This window comes from Myodes glareolus, chromosome 5, assembly GCF_982192425.1.
Source record: "Myodes glareolus chromosome 5, mMyoGla1.1, whole genome shotgun sequence".
Taxonomy (NCBI): Eukaryota; Metazoa; Chordata; class Mammalia; order Rodentia; family Cricetidae; genus Myodes; species Myodes glareolus.
The window spans coordinates 57,743,545-57,762,202 of record NC_142030.1 but is presented as its reverse complement, the minus strand read 5'-3'; the positions used below and the strand labels follow the sequence as shown (position 1 = coordinate 57,762,202).

At 41.0% G+C, this 18,658-nt stretch overlaps 1 protein-coding gene across 1 annotated transcript; it reads right to left on the bottom strand.

Moving 5' to 3' along the window:
• Positions 1–86: 86 nt before the first annotated feature.
• LOC125391520 (flavin-containing monooxygenase 5-like) lies at positions 87–18,403 on the bottom strand. Its single transcript, XM_048420838.3, has 10 exons — positions 18,325–18,403; positions 17,703–17,774; positions 16,629–16,773; positions 13,562–13,750; positions 12,595–12,757; positions 11,010–11,152; positions 10,121–10,320; positions 4,965–5,317; positions 2,287–2,359; positions 87–1,383 (listed from the first exon to the last, which is right to left on the bottom strand). Exons 3-10 carry the CDS (start codon positions 16,761–16,763, stop codon positions 1,008–1,010), a joined length of 1,632 nt encoding a protein of 543 aa, XP_048276795.3. The 5' UTR covers positions 16,764–16,773; positions 17,703–17,774; positions 18,325–18,403; the 3' UTR covers positions 87–1,007.
• Positions 18,404–18,658: the final 255 nt, after the last annotated feature.

Genomic DNA, 18,658 nt, shown 5'->3' with positions numbered 1-18,658 from the left:
CTGGGAAGCATGTGGACATTTTTTTTCAAGCATTTTTCTCTCAGTAGAATAAATAAATTTTCAGTTGAGTTATTCTGACAAGAAAGTAAGATATTTCTCAGTGAAATAATTTTATTGTGATACCTCTGGAATAGTTTGCCGATACCTTTTCTGGAATAGTAGGTTCATATGTACCCCAGTCTCTCTGGAGGTTTAGTTTGCACATTCCTGCTCCATGGTCTTTCTGAGTTTTATAGTCAGGAGAGCAAAACGGCAGAGGTGAAGTCTTAGGAACCCGTTATAATACTTGGTGAAATGAGACAAAGAAGGCTGCAAGCACTCCTGGAATCCCGACAGTGAGAAAGCCACATAGGCCAGGTAAAGTGACAAGGACAGCCAGCATGGATTCACACTTGCTACTTAAAGCATGGACTCATGTTTGCTACTTAAATCTCCTGAATAAATACAACACAGCAAGTATATATTTCTGAATACTGAAAGTTAAAGTAGTTCATGGATAGTTCTGGCATGTATTCTATTTCATTCTTTAGTTTTTTTCTTTAAATAATCACAATTTAAATGGAAACAAATCAGTTGAAACACAAAACATTCTGACATATTTTAAAACTTCTATGCTTTAAACTTAAGCTTATGCATCTTGACACAAGTTGATTGAATGAATTGGAAGGAAAATTAAGTGGAAAGAATAATCAGTGCACAATTAATATTTATCGATTTCTGTAAGTATAACCAACCTTTGTGGAACCAGTTAGGATTAGCTTGGCTGCAAAAGCCTCTTAAGTTTTAAGTATGGGCTCAAGCTGTTTTAAGTGGAAGCTCTCCTTGTGATTCAAGATGGTTTGTAGAAGTTAATGCACACCCATTTTAAAGGACTTTTCTGCTTATAACGCTTGTCTAAACATTTCTGTAGCTATAGTCGTGTTAAATGAGACTGGCATATGCTACTCTCGAAAGGCTTTGGAATGATCTACAATGAGGAAGAGGACATGTTTTCCCAATTCACCCATTCACTTGTGTTTACCATGGTAAAGATATCTAAAGTATGCTAAACCCGTAGCCAGAAATGCCAGGCCAACTGGTGCCATCTTTATCCAAGAGAGCCCTGAGGTGGAATGATTGTTCTCACTAGTAATTCTGGTCGTCAGGGGTTTCATGATCCGCTCTCTCTGAGTCAGGATGGCTCTCCGGGCCCCATCCCATTTCCCTGGGCCTCGCAGACGGTACTGGTATGGGGTGCAGGGCCCAAAGAAAACTTCCATGGCCAGCTTTGGATCTGAGAGAAACAGGAGCAGCAGGTTGGGCTTCACCCCAAACAGAGTGGCAATTTCATCCATGTACTCAATGTGATCCACTTGGATTGTGTGCCGGGCTGTCTTCACATACCTAAAGCAGAGACAGAATATGGAAGACTCAGCTTCCAGAACTGGGCAGGAGCTTTAACTATTTCTACCACAGAGGTAAAGAAGCTGAGAGCAAGCTTCCTCAAGAAACCCAGCACTACCCCTCTGTTGAATGGAACACAGAATCCATGCTTTTGCCCTCAATGTACAGTAACTGTTTTTTTACAGCAGGATGTTTTTCTGCAGACCGTGTTCACAGTGGTCTTTAAAATGCCCTTCTTAGAAGTGATTTTTAGTATTTATTTTCTTAGTGTGTGCTTGTGTGTGCATGCGTGTATGCATGTGTGTGTGTGTGTGTGTGTGTGTGTGTAAGTGCTGTAGTGTATATGTGTGGAGGCCAGAGAGAGGCTTGAAGAACTTTTAAAAAAAAGATTTTGATGTAGCTATATACTTAGCTGTGTGTGATATGGAGATGGGATGGAGAACTTAATTTCTAATCCCTCCCTGGATTCACTGTCAGGGTCACAGCCTTGTGATGATACACAAAATAATAGAAATGGGTTAATTCAAGATGTAAGAGCTAGTTAAAAATATGCCTGAGTCACTGGCCAGGTAGTGTTGTAATTAATAAAGTTTCTGTATGTTTACTTGGGTCTGGGAGACGGGGAAACAATTGAGCAGTCTCCGTTTAGAACTAAAGATGGGGGTGGAAGTGGCAGATCTAACTGCAGGGTTAATAAGATATGCAGGGGATAAGTATGCATTCATTCACCATAGAACTGAGCCAGAGGACTAAGATGTGCACTTGGTTTTGTGCTGTGTGATTGCAAGGTGTAGGGAATGGAGAAGGGTGAGACAGACATGGAGAACTGAGTTAGAATTTCACGCTAAGAAGCCCGTCATCCCTTTGAGGTTTCCAAACACTTCTGACTGCATTTTCATTTACCGTTTTTCCATAGCCCTTTTCCTTTGGGCAATGTCTGCCTTCATGGTCTTCATGGAGGGCAGTTTGCTCAGCCCTGGAAGTGAAAAACCCATCAGGATTATCAAAAATTAAAAGGGCATATGAAACTTAAGAAATGCTCAACATCCTCAGTTGTCAGATCCTTGGTCCTCTCAAATCATAAGGACTTTGAGATTCCATCTTACACCTGGAATAATGACTAGGATCAGAAAGCCAAGTGACAGCTCATGCTGGCGGGGTGTGGACTAAGAACACTCATCCACTGCTGGTGGGAGTGCAAGCTTGTACGGGCACCATGGACATCAGTGTGCTGGGTCCTCAGGAAACGGGAATCATCTACCTCAAATTCCAGTTGTACCACTCTTGGCACATATCCATGGGATGCTTCATCCTACCAGAGAGACACTTGCTCAGCCATGTCCATTGCTGCCCTATTCATAATAGTTATGAACTGGAAACAATCTAGATGTCCCTCAAAAACAGAAGAATTGGTAAAATAAGGTTATAAATTTGCACAATAAAATCATTGAAATCATAGAATTTGTAGGCAAATGGATGAAACTAGAAAAAATATTCATCCTGAGTGAGGTAACCTAGACCCAGAAAGACAAATATGGTATGTATTCCCTTCAATGTGGGTATTAGTTGTTAAGATAATGGTAAGTTACAATACCCTTCAGAGGTCAGGTATAGAGAAAGGAACTGAGGGGACAGATAGATAGTGATGGATGAATGAGGGCATGGCTGGAATGGGAGGATCAAGTGGGGAGAAGGAGGAAAAGAGAGACAAGGGAGGAGATATGGTAATGGATAGCTAAAATTAAGGACCATTTGAGGGGTTTTATGAAAACCTAATATAGTAGAATCTTCCTAAAATATAGACATATGTGAAGAAAATATAAATAAAATTCCCAAATAATGTGGGGGACAAATCCCCAACTGTCTACTTCTTGTTACCAAATGAAGCTTCTTGTGCCAGGATTGCATTGTATCTATTGAGTTGTTGGCTAAGGGACTCCCATGGCAATTCCCAAATAAGCCAGGCTTTATACAAGACTCTTGGTTGCTCTCCACACCCTGATGGCAAGACCCCATTGTTGAAGACAACACCCACAAAATTCATTGAGCACAGAGACATCAAACTGGTGCCTACTTAGAGCCTTCACTGCTATGTGCTAGTGTTTGCACAGAAAGGAACTCTGCATGCTACCAAAGGAGAAACAAACGTCAACCCAGCCACACACTCGATAATCTACAATGGAAGCCTACATACAAGATATGCTAGTGTAATGGGGGCACAAAGGTTGTGAGAGTAGCCAATCAATGTCTGACTTAACTTAAGGCCCGCCCCATGAGATGGAACCCATACCCAACACTGCTCAAGCGACCAAGAATCTGAGGTTAAATAGTCTGAGACCTAGAATAAAACCAAATACTCCTCTTCTAAAAACAAACAAACCAACCAACAAAAAAACATCAATAACAGGATTCCTAATGACATTCTACTGTAATCATAGATTATGGTCATTCTTAGCCATCATCAGAGAATCTTCCTTCTGCAGAAGATGGGAAGAATTACAGAGACCCACAGCCAGATAATATGCAGAGCATTGGGAGCTCTTAGAACAGCCTCAAAAGGGATGTTTCCATCAAATGCCCCTCTCCAGTCCCTAGATCGCAGGGAATTCCATGGATTAGGAGGCAGAAAGAGTGTAACTGCCTTAGGGGATGGAGGGCATCAGGGAAACAAGACCCTTTACATCGATGAGATTGACACACATAGAACTCTCAGAGTCTAACCTACATGCACAGGGCCTGCACAGGTCTTGTTCATAAGATGGGGCCCTAGAGCTGAAAGGAGAAGTAGACACATGGCCTCATCCCTAACTCAGAATTAATTTCCAATTGATAACTACTTGCAAATAAAAACTTAGTTCCCTCCAAGGAAATTTCACTGAGAAAACAAACTACTCTTAAGAGTAGGCCGCATGCCCAGTAGTAGATGGCCAATAGACAACAAACTTGACCACTCTTTGGAGGTTCCTTGTCTCATAATGTTGAGACAAGGGCTTTCTCCTTTTTTAAATTATCTTTTTTATTTATAAATTTATTTATTTGTTTTTCCTTCTCTCTTTTTGTCATACAGGTCCTTTGCATACACACACACACACACACACACACACACACACACACACACTAAGAGAGAGAGAGAGAGAGAGAGAGAGAGAGAGAGGGTTGTCATGGGCATGTGTATGTATGGATTCTAGTTCAGTGACTTTATGGGATTCCTTAGTGAGTGAACAGATGGGTCTCTGTTTCTTGTGCCTTCTCTTGGGCTTTTTCTCTTTGCTTGTTTTGTTTTGTTCAATTCTGATGTGTTAGTATTTTATTATAATCATATTTCCTTAGAAGCCTGTTTGTTTTCTAATAAGAGACAGGAGGGGATGGATCTCAATGAGAGGGTTGGAAAGGAACTTGGAGGAGGTAGAGGGAAAAATCACAATCAGGATATATTATGTGAGAAAAGAATCTACTGTCAATAAAAGGAAAACAACAACAACAACAAGAAAGGGCATGTTTAACCGGAAACTAGTGTGAAGAGAAATGTGGGTTTACTTTAAATGAACTGCCAGGCCCCCTGAGAGCCTTTGTTCACAGACCTTTGAACACTCGCACAGCCCAGCGAGACTGGAGTTCTGCAATTGGTAGGATGATGCCCAAGGGCTGGATGAGCCCAATGACAGCCAGCGTTGGCTTTTCCAGGTCTGGAGGGAACATCAGCTTATACAGGGACACCTCGTTGTCAGTAACTGCAATCAGCTCCTCAAGGAATGGAAAAGAAAAGCTGTATCCTGTGGCAAAGATGACAACATCAATATTCTTCTCCACCGTGTCATCGTCAAAGATGGCGTCTGTTTCCGTGAACTCTTTCACGTTGGGCTTCACTTGGACTCTTCCAGAGATGATGTGATTGGGAAGGTCGTCACTGATGGTGGGATGCTGACTCAGTGGTCTGTACAGAAAAATGAAAATTTAAGCAAATCTAAGAAGGAGAAAGAAATGTGTGAAAGAAAGATTTGAAGCTAGCACTTCCCCTGCAGTTCTCCCTCCAAACACAGGAGTTTGTGTGTGTGTATGTGTGTGTGTGTGTGTGTGCATGCGTGTGTGTGTATGCAGGTGTGTACTCATACACAAACATGCAGAAGTCAAGGGAGAATATAAGGCATCCAACTTTATCACACTAGGTCTTAGTTTCCTTGGGATAAGGTCTCTCACAAGTCTAAAGTTTGAGATTTTGGCTAGGCTGCCTGGCCATTGAGTTCTCTGAACTTACCTGCTCCACCTCCCAAATGTGGCCATGACTGACTTTTAAAATTTAATTTTTCGTGAATTTAAAATTTCATTTTTCTGTGAATTAAAACTCAGGTCCTGCCCCTACTTAGCTCATATGAATTCCCTCACCACTCCTGAGTTTATGAAGGTGAGGCAGAACATTCAGGGATGTTTCCCTTATGCTGTGTCCCTTCACTAGCATGTAGACCACCCAGCCCCAGGAAGAATGAGTTGTAGCTTGCTTGCTCTGTTCGATCGATCCATCTGTCTATCCATCCTTCCTTCTTTCTTTCCTTTCTTTACTTCTATTTTTTCTTCCCTCCTTTCTTTCTGGTTCCTTTTTGTTTTCATTTCTTGTCTATCTACTTTTATATACATTTAGTTTTACATCAATATTTATATGTCCCCCATCACCTTTCCCCGTTCTTCCATTCTGAGGTACCTGCTCTGATGCTTTCTATTGTGGCCCCAAACTCACGTGACTTTCTTTTCTTCTTATGGGATTTAGGAGGCTGAGGTTGAGACATTCTCTAGCAGACTCTGTAAATGCTACTGAACTATATTCTCCAGTGTTATACATAGGCAGATCAATAAAAGGCAGATTGTGTTATCTTTCTGCTACAATTTACCTAAGGGTTTTGTCTGGCAGAGGCTAGGACCAGAGACACTCAAAACTTCTCCAATAAGTAAAAGGGTGGATTCTAAAGTAAGAAGTACAGAAATAGGCTCATATGTTCAAAGAATGTACTAGAGGAAGTCACCGGAGGCTGCAGTGTATCCTGGTGGAAACAAGGTAAGGGATGCTATGCTAAGGGGTGCTCCAGTGAGCAGGCTAGGCTATGGAGTTTGTAGATGGGTTTAAGAATTTGACTTAAGGCTGAGGTTAGTTTCTGCTGGTGTTTTGGGAAAAGACATAGAGACCTTCATAAATGCCTGTGGTTGTTTAAAGCCCAGTCTTAAGCTAACTTTCAGGAGACAAAGAATGTGGCTGACCAGTACATCAGTTAGGACAGAGGAAAAAGTGATGTGACCGAGGGGCTTACCTGAGGGGTATTTCTATGTGCGTGTGGTGTCAGTACTGTATCCTGGAACTCAGCAGCCCCCTTTCAACCTGAAAAGTCCTTTCTTCTCCTCCTTATTTAAGTTTTGTATCTCCTCTCCAGTCTTATCTCTCATCTTTCTAGTAAACATTTTTTCCTGCTTTGGTTTTTAATTGGGAAATGACATTTTTTAATTACTAAAGGATTCCATGAAACCTTGGTTTTATTAAAGATTGCTTCAAATTTTCATGCAAACTGACTTCTCTTCTCCTTTCAGTCTCCATGACACCTGCCCCAATTTTTGGATTCTTCTTCAGTCTGGATTCCGGTTATTGACATATAAGAGGAGCTTTCCCTTTAACACTTCCTACAAGCTGCCTTGGCTACTGAAGGCTGCTCCGGTGACTCCTCTGCAGAAGGTACAAGGCCAGTGAGCCAGTTCTGTGAATCAAGACAAAGACTCTAGCAGACCTCCTGTCCCTGCCGAGTTATCCAGAGGAAGCCTTTCTGTGTCCTCCTTCTTGGGCATGATGGCCTCTGGAAGGACTCAGCTTATTCCTCTTCTCCACTTTGTCATTGTTAGGGTACCATGTCAGGAAGAATTGATGCTGCCTTTAACCAGCAGCACACATCAAGATCTCCCCAGGGTGCACTAGAGTGTCACCTTTGGGATCCCTAAAATTGATTTTCATGTACTTATCTGACCTATGGAGAAGAAAGACTTACATACCGTGTAAAGCCTTAATGGATCCTTTTGCCTCCTAGCTCCGGACATTTACAAAGATAGTACTATCAGATGCCCTCTAAATCCTTACTCTTAGTATATACCCAAAGAGATGAAATCAGTGCCCTCAAAACATATCTACACTCCATGCTCATTGTAGTCTCATTCACACTAACCAAAAAGTCAAAACAGAACCCAAGTGTAGATACATCAGGGTAAGTAACTGTGATATACATCTGTCTGTCTGTCTCGCTCTCTCTCTTTTTATATGATCTATGACTGTGGTATAGATGGACAATGGGATGCTATTCGGCCTTGAAATTGGTGGCAGAGCACTTGCCCAGGAGGCACAGGAACCCAAGTTCAAAAGGCTGACATCAAACAGTCTATGGGCAGCACAAATTGGTCTTGATAGTTTAAAAATAACACAACATCAGGTGTGTATCGGCTATGTATGTCTGGGTAGGGGTTTGGGAGGGGTGAATATTATCAAAATATGTTATACAAAATTCCCAAAAATGAATAAAAGAGAAAAAGGAAAATATTACCAGAACCTGAAAAATAGTATGCTATGTGAAATATGGCAGAAAAGAGTATTGTATTATATTGCTTACATGTAAAATATAGAAAAGTCAAACGAGTAATATACAGTGGCTGATGGCAGGTTTTAGGGTGGAGGAGAACTGAGAAAGATGTGGGTCAGGGGATAGAACGTCACAGGCGTGCAGAACGAACAAGTCAAGGCTCAAATTCACAGCACTGGGACTATATAACCAGCAGCACTATTGAACTAAGGATTTAGGTGCTTTTGCCAAACTAGGTCTACGTGAGATCCTGGATGTTTTGATTTGCCTCACTATAGTAACAGTTTCTCTGTACGTGTAGAGCAGAGGGAGTTAGAGACATTAAAAATTATGCAATCATCTTTAAAAATGGACAGAATCCATGTCCCATGCTCCAGACTAACGTGCCTTGGCTTCTGCCTCTGTGGTCCTCTCCCCAATGTCGTCAGAGTGCTGGTTCTCTCTGGTCCTTACTTTGCACCCAGCCCTTTCCTAGCTCAGGGATGTTTTGCTTGAGAATCCTCCTACTCACAGCCTTCTTTCCTGGATGATTTTTCTTGGTGGCTCCTTCTTGCTCTCTAAGTCTTAGCTTAAACATCACTCCTAAAAATTGCTTCCTTGATCACTCTATTAGTTTATCCATCCATTCTACCCCTAGACAGTCTGTCATATTCATTATCCATGTCTTTTATAATTCTCCTGACACTATAGTTTAAAAAATGTTCTCATCTTTCTCCATAGAACACAATGTTTTCATTCACAGCATAATAGAGGATTGTTAATATTTTTTGAGTGAACATAACATACATGTCACATTCTTTTGTACCATCTGCTGAAACCTGTGAGGCAGAAGGGAGGCAGGATAGCTAAGTCCATAAGTGCTAGCCGTGCAAGAACAAGGACCTGAGTTTGAGCCCCAGCATCTGCATTACAACCTGGTCATTGCAGTGCACAATTGTCACCTCAGCAATGGGAAGGAGGAGACAAGAAAGTTCTGCGACTCACTGCCTAGCTAGTCTAGTTGAATGGATGAGCAAAATACACAATGGGAGCTTTTCTCAAAAAATAAGATGGAGAGCAATTTCACTGGATACCTAGCATCAAGTTCTGACCTCCACACCCAGCCATACACACATATATGTATATACATATACAGCACACACACACACACACACACACACACACTCTAACCCTTGAAGACCATAAATAGTCATATAAGAAATATAGTATTTGTTGACTTATCTGTTTACCTTTGCTAGAACAATATATCATTTATTAAAAAGTCAATAACATTTATTGACTTAGATCGGATCTGGAGAGCCACTGTCAACAAGTCACATCTAGTGAGTACCATCTTGCTGTTGGGGACACTGCACAGTCTGAAGTGGCATAGGATACCACACAGGAAGACAGAGCCAAACCTCTAACTTAGTTTATCTTCCTCTTGTAAAACTCCTAAGCCCTCCTAGGGGCCTCACACTCATGACACCATCTACTCTCCACCATCCTTGATGGCACCACTGTGACGTACCATTAGTATATGAACTTGAGTGAACTCTGGGACCCCTGACTTGTTTGAATAATGGTTCTTCATTTTATTTCTTTTATTTTCTTAACTCCACTTAGTCTTAATCCCACTCCATCTTTTCCGTATTAACTGGAGGCTACTGATGATTTCTAACAGAGACACTGCTATGGGATAAGAGTTGAAATTGCAGGGGTGATCCTGCAGAGGAAGGATACCTTAGACAGCGCCCCTTCCCTGTGGGCTTCCCTGACACTTCTACCCCAACCTCAACAAAATCCACAATGTCTCTGACATTCATCATGGCATCTCACATTGCTTCGCTCAAACCCGTGTTTGAGTCTTCTCTGATCTCCACGGTTGATGTCTATGGAAGGGAAGAGCATTGTATTGCCTTTCGCCTGAAGTTTTGGTGTGTAGCAATCAAGTGTCACTTGATTGATGAATGGATGAGAATATACAAGCAGTGCCAAGAAGCTCATGTGCACCTGCCTTCAGTAATGTACGTTATACAAATCTAAGTGGTTCTGCAGTCCTAAGGGCATGAGATCAATCAGGAGTCAAAAAGCTCAGTTGTCCTCAAAGCACAAACCTACATACGATTATCCACATCAGTCCCCATGTTTGTCACCTGTGCTGTGGCTGCAGACCGTAGTGTGCATGGTTGAACCTTGAGTTCAGTATCTTCTCGAGGTATTTATTTACTGCTGCTGTGGTTAATATTTTCTGGAGAAAGCTATGGAACCGAGTGAAAAAGGAACTGTCCATGGGATATCCATTATTCCAAACGCGGTGTAAAATCCACGATCCTCGCCTGGTACTGAGGAATACCTGTGGAAGGGTAATTACAGCAGGAGAGAAGAGAGGAATGCTTGCCTGTTGTGCTGTCCAAGTGATAGCCATCACCCTGTTGGAGAGTGCGGACTAATGGAGAATAGGTGGTCAAGCGCCACTGTGCGGTGCTTTGCCAGAACTTTTACTAAACCCAGAAAAGGGCTGTCTATATGACACCAAATTTATTCATGAAAACTAAATGCAGTTTGCTTATCTACCTGTCTCTGAAACACCATGCTAAAAGGTTCTGCTGGATATTGATCTAGCTGTACTTTATATGTTAATAAGGGTTTGAATTCGTAAGTCAATTGCCATATTGCTGTCACAGTCTGTATTGTTTGCTTTAAAATAAATCCGTGGAAAATATTTGGTGAGAGTAACCCAGACCCAGAAGACGAATGGCACATATTCTCCCTCATAGGAAGACCCTACCAAGACGAATCAAATCAGTCATCTAATCCACGCTAGAGCTCCCTTAGGGTGCCTGGGAATTGTTTGCATGCCTGTTCCCATTGGTAGGAAAAGGGGATTATTTCGCCTTCATTTTGTACTCAGCATGATTTTAAACATCTTGAAGTGGGTCCATGGATTTCTCTACATTTTTTTCTGGCCCTTCTTAAGCAAAACTTACATTCAGGGTGATACCTATAGGGTTTCTCTGGTGAAGTTAACGATCACCCACAAACCTGTTTTGCCACTCGACCAAGTTCCACGGCAATATCCACCCCGGAGTTCCCAATGCCAACCACGATGATTCTCTTTCCTATGTAGTCCTCGGGAGTTTTGTATTCCCGACTGTGGAAATAGCAGCCTTCAAACTTCTCAATGCCTGTGGTTGAAGAAGGTAATTTGTCATGGTGAGGAGGACTTGTGCATATTGACATATATAAGAAAGTTGCATTCTGAACAACCTCAAAGAGGAAGAAATGAAATCTGGGCCAGGCAGCTGAAGATCACACATAATCCCCAAATGCTATTCATATTTAAGGGAGCTCATGGGATGTGTAATTTGTAGATTATTTCATACCTAGAAAAGTTTTCCTGAATAGATTGAATATAATGTTAAAAAACCAGGGGCTTTCATTTTACAAATACTTGTGTTAGTGTGCAAAATGATTATACACTTGTTATGCCTAATTCACTCAGAATTTTGAGCGACCGTTTAAAGGAATCTTATTTACTGTCTCTCCGTTTTCCACAGCGGTTTCTTGCGCACCATACAAAGGAATTGAAACTTAAAGTATTTTCTAATTGATTCCTGGCGGTAATTTGATGGAAAGAGAAAGCAAACAAGTCAAAAGTCAGAGGAGGGGTTTAGTCAGGGGAGACAGTGGAGCTAAAATACCCTGGCTTGAGATGGATACCATCTTACCACATAGAACTACAAGGGAGCAGCAAGCTGTCCATTTGGTTTTATGAGTCAGTGAGAAGCTAAGATAAGGAAGAGGGAAATTTCATCCCCCCTCCCCACACACACACCTAGACTACAGTCCAGTAAGAAACACTGAGAGCCAGAGAAATGTCTTCTTCAGGGAAAATACCCTTTGATTCTTTATCCAATACCAAGTGGTCAGCCCTTAAATCATATTTATTGTATATCTCATGGTTGGAGTACAGAAAGGAAGGGAGGGAGAATGAGTAATTATATTTTACCAATAAAATAAACATTAAAAATGAACTCATGATAAGTAAATGCACTGAAGTTTCTTCCCCATATTCTAAGATTTCTAAATGTGTGGACTTGCCAGCTGCTTGCTAGCCGTTTGTCCCTCATTTTTATTAATTGCGCTTTCTCTGGAATAGACCGAGATCAAATACGTTGACAAAACTACGACTATTTGAATGTGGGCTGATTTCTGTTATTCATTAGAAGCTGGATGTAATGATTATAAGGGGAAAGCATGGGTCATTGTGTTTGCCTGCTTTTGTGTTTCAGTGGATTACACTGTCCTGTTAACAGAGAAGGAACACTTTGCTACTGAGGGATACCAGAGATAATTCTCTGAAACTTAATGAAACTTAATAACATTTATGCCCATTCATGAAACTTAGTAGCATTTATGCCCACTCATGAGACTTAATAACATTTATGCCCACTCATGAGACTTAATAATATTTATACCCATTCATGAAACTTAGTAGCATTTATGTCCATTCATGAAACTTAGTGGCATTTATGCCCACTCATGAAATTTAGTAATGTTTATGCCCACTCAGTTCTGCCTGTAAGTTACTTGGAAAATGCCTCTCTAGCAGGTTCTCCGGACACACCTGGGAAGGATGTGAGCGGCAGGTGGGGGTCTGTGTGATGGCCGCTACAGACCAGAACCCCATCAAACACCAGGCTCTCCTGTTTGTCGTCCGTCTCCACAACCACATCCCACTGTCCACTGACTCCGAAGTCTGGACGCTTCCTCACATGCCTCACTTGGGTCTGAGGAGGGAACACAGATGGAAACATGGGTGACTCAGCTGACAGTTTTTGCCGAGTCCTCCTCCCAGAGTACCACAAACCCCGACAGGACACTGAGCTAAGGCATTCACGTCAATATAGTTCCTGTTCCTTCTACAGTAGGTTCAGTGTTGGGTGTATTTTCAACATACTGGGGAGATTCTGTTACAGGCATACTCTTTTATAGAAACAGAAACAGTTGAGGCTTTATGAAAAATTGGAGTGGCTAGAGCCACAGCATTCATATCCTCCTAGGAAGGATGGTCATGGAGATAATATTTCTTCACATTTTTCATTCCTTAGGACAGGCCTATCCCTTTACCTCTGGCCTGCATTTTGAAGTTCAAGGAACTAAAAATTTCATCACAAAATAAAAACGGGTTTGTGTGTTTGGGTTTTAGTGCTGATCATAGTTAGAAGGTAGGAAATAAAATAATCTTTACATGAGCCTGCTTCTCATTCTGTAAGCAACATGATTTGATTCGATCTCTACTAGTATTATTCAAAGTCCTCAAACATTTCAAATTGATAAGAAGGGCTCGCCACCACAATGCATGATCAGATCAGGTTCTGATGAGCAAAGTCTTCCAGCCTCACATTCAACTGAAATTGTCAAAAGACTTCAACCTGTGATGGTTTCCTAACGTGGACACTCACTGATGACCTCATCTTCACGTGTGGGAGCCAGCAGGTACCTTTGTGCATGCACAGGTGAGTTTATTTGCTCACATGCATGCGCACATACACAGGACCTTAAATTGGTCCTGCACCTTAACAACACTGCACCTTAAATCGGATGTAAGGCAGAAGGCTGAAGTGCTTGGCGTACTTCCGGAAGTAGTCCATGAGTCTGCAGTTGTGCATGTAGTTGGGAAAATGCTCAGGAACGGGGAAGTCGCTGAAACACATCATTTCCTTTGAAGTGTTGATGGTCACGGATTTGTAAATACTCGGCATTTTCTCTGATGGATTTTTCTACAAGAGAAAAACCCTCAATGCAACAAACTTCATAATTACAAGGTAATAAAACATTTTAAGTGATGTCAGGTATTTTTAAAAAGTGGAACATTGCTTTTTATATATTGTCAAACATTTACTGATGTTTTCTCCCAAAAGTCTTTGTTTCCTAGAGAAAGAATCACATCAAATCAACCACAAATACTGTGTATGACTTCTCAATCACAATAATGGATATCAGAAAAGAGAATATTGTTTTTCAAATGGCAAATCAAAATGATTCCTAATCCCAGTAAAAATTCCCTTAAGTATGAAAGTAAAATACAATTTAAGGTCAACAAAAACTGGGGGACTAGTAGCCATAAATGCTACACAACCTGGGAAGGACCAGTGCACTCCCAGACGCTAGGATGCCTACAGTCTCCATGCTTCAGCTCTAGCTGGGGCTCATGCAGTTTTATGTAACAGCTCTAACAAAAAAGATAGTGATAGTAATACCAATACCATGCACTGTACCTGGACAGTAAAAGTTCTTCTTTAGAAACAAGATTTTTATATTAATGAAAGGAGCTATCAATTAAAATATGTAATAGCCATGAACTTACAAGCACATATAGTTATCATTCATATATATATATATATATACACAAATATATGATAAAAAACTGCTAAGAGAAATGTAATAGATACTAACACGTATGATACACTATATCATATTTTAAATAGTACAACTTGCTGTCTTCTCAGGAATCTTGATATAGTTTGCATAATATCATGTCTGCCTTATCACTGAGAATCTTTGAAACTAGATGTACTTTTTAAGCCTTTCCATTAGTCTAGTCTCAACATAGCAGGATGGTCCTTCTAAAATGTAAGAATGTTTCTCTTTCATTTCAGTTTCTGTCAAAATCCTTACTACAGGCTATACCCACTGACAAAACCCAGTTTTATGCATCCCTCAGAACCATAGTCTAGCTTTCTCCCCCTTGGGCACTAAGCCAGCTGCACTAGCCTGCTGGTTCTCCCTGCCAAGCCAGCCTTGTTCCCACCTCACAGTTCTGCACCCCAAGTTCCCTCTAGACCCCCTTTTCAGATGATCTCCAGCCTTTCCTCTTTATTTAATTCATTGTTCCCAAACCACTTTATCTTGAGGTTATCTGTGGCCTCTTCCTTAGGTTATATTCCCAAGTCTCAGGTCCTGCTGTACTTTTGCAATATGCTTGCTTACTGCTACTATCGACACTATTTTATTTTCCTTTATCTTGTATTAGAGTTTAAGCTCCCCGATGTTGAGGATTTTGTACTCATGTCTGTTAGTATATTCTGTCACTTGTAAAGGTGCCTTGTACAAGTAAGTATTCAAAAATATTCATTGAATGAATGAACTCTTAAAGAAGAAATGACATGAATATTGATATTTTAAAACAGAGTGTCAATCCCTGGAAAAATCCCACAGGTTGCAGAATGGTACATGAGTCATATCCACAAAATGTCAGAAGGTATTTGGGGTGAGCAAGACTGCTCCTTGGATACTTCTCTGTTTCCGGGGTACCAAAGGGAGATCCCTGTGAAACAGTCAGGCTAACTACTTTACCAGAGCAACCACTCTCCGCAGGAATGAAGTCTCACAATTAAACTGTTGCTATAGGTCCTGAGTGGGGATAAAAGCCAAGAGCAAAATAAAAGAAATTTAACTCATCAATGAAGACCCTCTAAGCGCCATCTGTGACTGGTGAGCAAAAACAATTCTGTAAGAAAGTTCTATAGAACTGGAAAGCATTGATGACAAGTCCTGAGCTTCATGGGCACATCCAATGAGAGAAGCACCAAAGGAAGATGCTCACATAGAAACTTGAACCTATTCAACATTTAGCACCCTTGAAAACAGTGCGTCTCTTGCTATTTAGAACTCAGAGGAAAAATAGTCATTGCCTGTAAAACACACACACACACACACACACACACACACACAAATATACACACACATACAGAGATAAAGAGTGGGAGAGAGAGAGAGAGAGAGAGAGAGAGAGAGAGAGAGACCTACACACACTGATCTGTATCCCTATATTGTGGCGCTTTGGGACATTCAAGAAAGAGTGATACGGGAGAATTGTCTGTATTCTGTCAATCATTTTAATAAAACGCTGATTGGCCAGGCAGGCAGTATAGGCGGGAAAGCCAGATAGGAAGTAGGGGTGTAGCAAAGAGACTGGGAGTATTCTGGAAGCAGAGTTCCCTCAGCACTCCTGCGCAGACCACCGAAGAGGCATGTAACTTGCCCAGCTGAGAAAGGTACGGAGCCAATGTGGCTAATGTAGATAAAGATAATGGGGTAACATAAGTTATAAGAGTTAACCAGAAGCCTGACCTAATGGGCCAATCAGTTTATAACCTTATGGAGTCCTGTGTGTGATTTTCTTTGGGGCCTGCCTGCTGTGGGGTACTGGGCGGGACAGATACCCCAACAAGCCAGCCCTCATGTAACAAAAGAGTATCATGCAGATATTGCCACAAGACAGAATATGAAATTACATAATTATATAGTAGGTCATCAATGAATCATCAGTCTGTCCTACCTCCCAAATCTACAGCACCCTTAACTTTGAATAAGAACAGCACATCTAAACAGTTTTAAAAAAATCAATAGCCACCATCCCTTTACTGATATTTGTGAGGGTCACACAGATTTCAGCTGCTTTGAATACGATCTTCCAAATTTTATTTCTCATCTGAAGTCGACAAATTTCCTCAATAACGGACATAAGCACGAAGATTAGAGTCACTAAGTGACTGATTCTGTGACATCCTGTGTGTTTCATGTAATGAAGCTCTCCAGATTGTTACAGTTATCTTAGTGAAATCATATTTAAAGTCAAATAAAATGCAAATGTACTTGAAATTTCCACAGGCCTCCGATGTCATCACTTCTTTCAAAGCAGGTTGGCTCCAGATCTTCATCCAAACAACACTTGATGGCTCCCAGGCCACTGATGCCAGCTCCGATTACAGCTACCCGTTTCTTCGCCATGGTGCTACCACTGACAAGGAAGCATTGAGAATTTTCACTATCATCCAATCAATCGAAACAAAACCACTTTATCACAAAGGCCTGTAGTTTACTGCCCTAATTTTTTTATTGTTCTTATAATTAATATATTGAATATCTGCCACAGATAGCAGCAAACCTATGGCAAACACATGCGTGCGTGCATGCACACAAATGTGCACACAAACCTGCTTGTTCTGCCTGCAAAGTTCTCCTTAGATTGAGCCAGAGAAACACAGGTGTAATTGGAGGCTCTTTAGTAAGTACAATGACACCATGTGGGCTATGGACAGGCAGCGCAGGGAAGGCCTGTGGAGGGCATAAGAGATGCAAGTTAAGAGTGAATGTCCAGGAGTTAGCTAGGTGTGAAGCTAGGAAGGTGTGTGTTGGGGAGAGAGCATGTTGGTGTGTTGATGTTGTGTGGTGTGGTGTGTGTGTGTGTGTGTGTGTGTGTGTGTGTGTATGTGTGTGTGTGTGAAAACTGCAGAGTAAAGACAACCTAAACGAAGGCAGAAGCAGAAGAAAGCATCACGGGTGTGCAGAGCTGGAAGCTCTCCGGTTATAGTTGAAGAAGACAGGGACTGAAGAAGGTGTACTCTGCCAAAACTGTGGGATCGTGTGATCTTTAAGAGAGAAATTTCAGTGGCATTCTGGAGTGGAAAGAATCTGAGGAGAAAATAATACTGATAAAAGTATTTAGTGATCAATAATTACACTCCGTAAATGCTTAGTGAAGCAAAGTTAACTTCATGTGATGTTTTCTTCTCTTTTAAATGACATCATGAAAACCCTCATATAATTTGGAAAGTTATAGAAATTGTCATTCAGAATGATGGCATAGCAATTTAGTGTTTCTGAGCCTTAGATATTGTATCCATTCATTTACTTACAATTTTTATATATCAGTCAATAAACACTCACCCAAACTGTGGACTGGGTTCTGTGATGGCTGCAAAGGTCACGAAAGGAAACTTTGACCTCAGGGGCTCCAGTCTAAAGGAACAGAGAGGCACAGATAAAGGGGAAATGCCACATGGTGGCAAATGTTAAGGAGCGAGCATATTGTGTTTCAATCTCACTGAACCACATCTAATACTGGTGCATCCACGTCCTTTCCTGATGAAAATGCCCTTGGTTGCTGATGCTGGCCCCACTATCCTCTCCTTTTTTCTCCCATGTAAAGTCTTGTGCGAGCAGTTCAGGCATAGTTAATTAGCTCTTCTTTCTCAGTAACCATGGTGACTTGTGTAGAACTCTTATTACAGTTACAACACACCTTTATTGCAGTTCTGTCTCTTTGTGGATGAGCAATAAACTCTTCGCAACACTTGAGATTTATTAGGTGCCATGGATGAAATCTAATAAATGTCTATGGGCTGAAAAGAGTGAATGAATTAATTTCTTAACCCCTCTTTTAAACTTGCTACCATGCTTAGAAAGTATTATACCATCTATTATAATCAGATAAAATATGCTAATGATGATCTCAAACTTTTTCGCCTACACAAAACTGTATATTATAAGGAAAAACTAAGGTACCAACCCTTGTAAAGAAGAAAATTGAAGTTTAGTTTAGACTTCTTAATGAAGGTAGAGATGATCTTCCTCCCCGGCTCTTGAAAATGAAGCCAAATTCCACAGCAACTTGAAATCTTTTATAGCTGATGGAATTGGCTAATGTATAATCCTTTCCCATGACTCTTCTGATTTGGATTTAAAAGTGTCATGGGCATCATAGGGAAGGGACTGTATCTAATGGTGGTATTTATAATTAACCACTGGCATCGGTCTGCAATGCATTTTAATACTAATTGACATATTGTAAAGATGATGTAAATGAAATCAGATTCATGGAACAGCATAATAAAAACTGGGAA